Source organism: Elephantulus edwardii, unplaced genomic scaffold (assembly GCF_000299155.1).
Source record: "Elephantulus edwardii isolate Elephantulus edwardi_28Jun2011 unplaced genomic scaffold, EleEdw1.0 scaffold00075, whole genome shotgun sequence".
Taxonomy (NCBI): domain Eukaryota; kingdom Metazoa; phylum Chordata; class Mammalia; order Macroscelidea; family Macroscelididae; genus Elephantulus; species Elephantulus edwardii.
Window position 1 is genome coordinate 67,724 of NW_006399825.1, and position 5,902 is coordinate 73,625.

Genomic DNA, 5,902 nt, shown 5'->3' on the forward strand with positions numbered 1-5,902 from the left:
AATCAGAACAATTTGTAAATAATTTTTAAAAATATATACTTACACTAACTCAAGTGCAATACCACCATTCCCTATGATCATTATTCTTTTTGCTTTAGTGAGCTGTTTCTGAAATTCCTGTATTAGAAAGTATATAAAGACAGTATTTTGTAATAGTGAACAATATCTTAAGCTTCCCAGATAATATTAGAAAAAATACTTTCAATGGAGTAACAACAGAATAAATCTCACTTTTCTGCTTTGCTAGGATATACCCTCCCAATGACCATAAATGTTTTCCTTTGTGTTTTATCTCACTTTGCCCTCAGTCCAACGTTTCTCCGAATTTTTCTTGCATGATACATCTTAATAAAATAAAACAATCATGATGAGCTTGGAGAAGCCTGTGGTAACTTTTTCTCCTTCAAGAATAAAGAAAATTCCATTGCCTCATGTCAACAGCTCCATTTCCACTATGCTAAATTACCATTTCTACTACGTTAACCCTAAACCTTTTTGTAATAGTCAATAATTCACTGAAATTGACTATTTCTTTAAAATTCTAAGAGAAAGAAAAAGAAAAATTTATTTTAGTTTACTTTTATTGAAAGGAGTGAGTAAGGAAATCTGTAATGAACACTGGACTTGGAGATGAAAGATACCAATTTAAATTACATGCGAACTTACTTGCTACCTCTTCAGTACAAGGAAATGATTTAATCTGTTTCCTATTGGTAAAGTGGGAATAAATAACTGTCATACAGTATGACTGTGATGATTTAATGAGTTCATCCATCTTGATGACCTCATGGGAATATGTTCCATGAGCTCAATCACGTAATGAGCTCAATCTTTGATGAATATTAAAAAAAAAAGAACCTAAAATGCTTACAAAATAATAAAGTTGGGGTTTTTTTTTAGTTTTCTTAATATTCTTAATTATTTGGAGAAAAATAGGCTGAAGGAAAAGATCAATTTTCAAGAATATACGATGCTACTTTATGAAAGTAAAATCATCATCTTATCAATCGAAACAAAAGCAACAAAAATCCTGAGGGGAGACAAAGTACTACAATTGGAAGCCAAAAAGTCTATTAATAGTAAGGGTTAAAATATTCTGAAGTAACTTGGCACAAGGAATTGTATAAACTTGCAGACACAGAAATTTCATCTGTTTGGGAAGGTCTATCTATTATTATTTGATCAAAACTCCATACCACAAAGACAGTGCATCTTCTGAATATTAATTTCTTAGCTGAGAAAAAGAAATAAGCTTTGGATATGTTTTTTTGCTTTCCTGAAAAAGATCATTACATTATTGTAAATAATGTATTCCCAATCAACATAGAGTAATAAATTTGTGTATGGCAGGCATAGTGTGGACCTTTTTAGGCTGCTAAGTAAAAGGTTGACTGCTGGAATCCACAAGCTGCTCCAAGGGTTTCAAAGTTGGGCAGTATCCTCTTATAAGGATTTACAACCTTGGAAACCTGATGAAGGGTCATTTAGAGTGAGAATTGACTCAAAAGCAGTGGGTCTAGTTTTTAATGTGGATGTAACATTTAAAGTAGTCATCATTATTCTATATCTAGGATGTCTCATGATCAAGAGAACAAAGAACATCAACATAACTAAAGTACAAGGGTAAGTTATCAGCTAAAGGCAAACCAAAATTGGTAATAATAAAACATAAAAACTGGAGAATAGCTTCTGGTTTATGGGCTATGAAACAAAAACTTTTCTTCTTCAATAGTATAGCAATTAACATAAGTAGAACAATTTTATTCTAAGCTAGCAAAGTCTAAGGAATCCACTGTACCACTTTAATCTTCATGTTCTCTTCCTATAATTTCTAACTCCTGAATATGTTACCTGAGCACTGTCTGTATCACGGATTCCCAATACATAAGGATTTCCTTCACATATCAATTTTGGTTTAGCACCAGCACAAAGGCAGAGCTTCTTATATGCATGCTGGTTGCCATCTTCTGTTAAAATGCACTGTAAAAATATACAGCAAAAAAAGGGGAATTCATGGTTATCATCTCATTTAAAATCAGAAATTCAGTAAGACAAAAAAGCAAAAAAATTAAAGCTGCCTCTTAGTATTTGTTACGGCAATTCCAAAGCCAATCAGGCTGTAATCCAATGATTCTTAATTATTTCAGGGTTATGAACCATTTTGGGAGTGTGATGCAAACTAGACCTTCTCCTCTGGCTGGCGGCAGCAGAGGGGAAGGTGAGGAGGGGAAAGTATAGTCATAGAACATCTGCCATAACATCTCAGGAAATTTTATGATGTTTGGAGAGGTATATTGACTTGAGTTTAGAAACAAAAACTTTTTTGAAATTTTAAAATTGACCATTCTGATATTTCCTATCTTAATGGACATCTCAGAGCTCGTGGGAAGTTACTGTAAGAATTTACTACATGGAGTTACCAGGATTCCTTACTATATTCATTGGTACTGCTCAATTTTTGGAAGTAATTATGAACAGCAGACATATATTTCATGTGGGACATTTTTCAAAGGGTAATGAGCACTGATTGAAGTGCTCTAATATAAGCAAATTCTATTCTAATTCATTAATGAGCTCAGGTACATGAGTATTTGTGAAAATGGCAGTGTTTTGTTCTGTTGTATACAGGGTTGCTATGAGTTGGAGTTAAATTGGCAGCACCCAACAATAATATATTAAAATATTATTATGATATTTTTCAGACCCCACATCAATTTGCAAAATTAACTGCTGTGGATGTTACATGGTCTAATATTAATAGTAAGCATTAGCAAGCTAATATTTTTTTTTCTATATTTTATTAATTTTCATAAACATTTACAGAGATTTTGGGTTTCCATTCATTCATTGTTGCACTATTCTCTCTACCCTCCTCCCAGTTTGTTCTTGTCCAAGTGCCACAGTGCTTGTCAAAGCCAGTTCTGATTAATCTTCTTTGTCAGTGTGTCCTTTGCCATTCCCTATCACTCCTCCCTGAGAGAGACTTCACCCTGAGTCATAAGGAAAAGGGGATGGCGTATTCTCTTAGCTACTTCCTGCTGAAAAGGGACGCTGTGGGTTTCAGGGTGAAGATCTTCTCTCACTACTCTAAAGGGCCCCTTTGGCAGTAGGAAACACATAGACTATTATGGAGATTGATTTTGGAATTTAGATGCACTCTTATTGATTGTGCTTGGCCGTACATGTTCATATCCTTGAAGATGTATCATGGGGGTGTTGCAACCTAGAAGACACAAATTTGACTAACAAGTTATAAGTACATGAGTCCAAAAATTATGGAAAAGTAAAAGAAAAGATTCTTTCATTGTTTTACAAACCCTCCCCCAGGTCCCCTCCATCATGTAGCCCTCACTCTAGTCTCCTGTGACGACAGAAATACCTAGTTATATATCTCTTTTAAACCGTTTTCTCCCTCCTCTGTTTCAGTGCAGTATACATTATTGAACCCATCTTACTCAGTCTCTCTACAACAGTGGCATCATGTAATATTTGTCCTTTTGTGACTGGGATATTTCACTCAGCATAATGTTCTCCAGAGTCAACCATTTTGAATAATATTGCATGCTAATCTAGATTTTTAATTCAGATTTCTTTTTTCTTTTCCCTCCAAAAAAGCCCTCAGAACTTTTCTCAGCTTTTCTTTCCAAATTATTTCTTTTAATGAGCATTTATTTCCAAGGTAGAATTAATAAATTAAAACTCTTTTAGAGCTGCAAATCTTTGTTTTGTTTAAAATGCATCTAAAGAATTCATGAAGGTGGCATCTGGCAACAACGTAATTAATTCTTATGTCAACGAGTTAGAGTAGGCTGAATTTATAGCAGAAATCTCCCTTACATGTGGGCAGTTCTTTCCAACTACACTTGCTTTGTCTTAGTTCATCTCTTGTCATCACTCCTGGACTACTACAACGGATGTCTAATTTGATTGCTGGTTAACAGAAATTCTCTTCACCCTAGTTCACCCTCTACTTGCTGTCAGACATATCCCTAAAACAAAACCTATCCTACACCTCCTCTTAAATTTTTCAACTGCTTGAGTATAATTTCAAATTCTTAGATGACAGAAAAAGTTCTGCACAATTTCACTTACTTGTCTAGACTGCTCTGCCAATATCCTTTACTTATTCACATCTCAATCCCTTTGGCATCCTGACTATCGTATACCTACCCTTCACTTCTGGAGACTAAGGTGTGTCTGATACAGGCCATGGTCTTTGAAATCACTTGTTATGCATCAGAGAGTTGGACAATAACTAGGGAGGATAAAAGGAGAATTGATGCCTTTAAGCTGTGGTGCTGGAGAAGAGTATTGAAGTACCATAGACTGCTAGGAAAACAAACAGATTCATCCTGGAAAGGGTTAAATCAGGCAGCTCCTTGGAGGCAAGGATTCTGAGGCTCCATCTAACATATTTTGGACATGTTGTAAGCAGGGACTTGTCCTTGGAGAGGGACATCATGCTCTGTAGGGTGGAGGGACAGCACAGAGGGGTAAGGCCCTCTATGAGGTGGACTGATTCAGTGATTGGGGTAATCAGGATGGGAGAGTCAAAGACAGTGAGATTGGCACAGGACAGAGCAGAGTTTAGGGCTGTTGTACATAGGGTCCCTATGAGTCGCAAGTGATTCGAAGGCACATAACAACAACAACACCCCTTTACTTAGATCTTGGAACATGCAATCTCCTCTTTCTATAATGTCCTCTGTTACCTAGAAAAGTGTCAATTCACTCATCTTCGAAATTCAGATAAAATTTTTATTATCAGAGTTTCAGTGACTATTTCATGTCTCTCATTTTATATATATATATATATATATATATATGCCTGTCTGTTCCTTCTAATATGTCTAGTTCTCTGGAATGTGCTTTGTTTTATTTCTATCATATCCCAGAACTTACTGCCAAGTGTCCAAGAGTGAGCACTATAGCAACATAAATGTTAACTTAAAGTGTAAAACCTAAAATACTGCACCAAACTGTAATCTCCATAAACTCACTATAAAGTATAACATTTTCCTAATAATGGAAATCCATGTTATTAAGACTTTTGCATCATGAACTCAGATGGAAATGGTAGTGGTGGTTAGAGAAAGGCAAGTAAAAACACATCAAGATTTAATAATCGGGGAAAAAATCATTAAGGAAAAAAATTCTTACGTGTTTTTCACTCTTCAGTTGCTTTACTCTAGATTCAATAACCTTAATGTTGGGAAAGCGGTTTTCTAACACAGTACTGGGCTGTTCTTCAACGTCAAATTCTTCTAATATTTTAGAAACCTGTATTAGATGAAAGAGAAAATTTTCACATTTTAAAAGTATTTATTTTCAAAAACATTAAGTAGTGATACTTTCATTTGTTTTTATACATCACTAGCATATGTACTCCTAGGTTGATTCCACCAGCTGGTTCCAATCCACCAGCAGTTCTGTGAGATACAAATGGATCTCCTCCCCTGCTATTTTATAGCCTCTAAAAACCCTCTGGAAGGTCTGTTATGAGCTGGTTTTAAATGGATGGAAATGAAGGGTTTTTCAGGAATTACATGTTTATGAAAGGTAGGGGAAAGAGGACTAGATTACTCTTGCACAGGTCACTGACCTTCAGTTTCTCCAACCGTAAACTGAAGAATTAACTATGAAATGATGGCTAACACATCTTTTTTCTCATAGCTGCTGTAAGAATTTAAGCAAGGAGCTTAGCTATTTCCTTATCCTTCTCTCCTTAGCATAAAGTCTTAATATGATCTAGTCTTTGAATTCTTCTTTCTTGGTCTCCAAAATCATATTTTTTCTCATCTAAGTAAAATTTAGATAACATTTAGATAACAGAAACGGCAAAGGAGGTTGAGTTTTCAAGTATGGAAATACAAAGGAAGAGGAACAGTTGTAAGCAGACACT

The 5,902-nt window shown here is 35.1% G+C and overlaps 1 protein-coding gene across 1 annotated transcript in view; it reads right to left on the reverse strand.

The window, feature by feature from the left end:
* PYROXD1 (pyridine nucleotide-disulphide oxidoreductase domain 1) overlaps positions 1–5,902 on the reverse strand; it is a 47,479-nt gene that overhangs the window by 26,209 nt on the left and 15,368 nt on the right. Inside the window, exons 3-5 of the mRNA XM_006889061.1 lie at positions 5,161–5,280; positions 1,852–1,980; positions 44–117 (exon numbers count right to left, since the gene is read on the reverse strand). Of these exons, the coding sequence (XP_006889123.1) occupies positions 44–117; positions 1,852–1,980; positions 5,161–5,280 (323 nt within the window). The remainder of the gene's footprint in view (positions 1–43; positions 118–1,851; positions 1,981–5,160; positions 5,281–5,902) is intronic.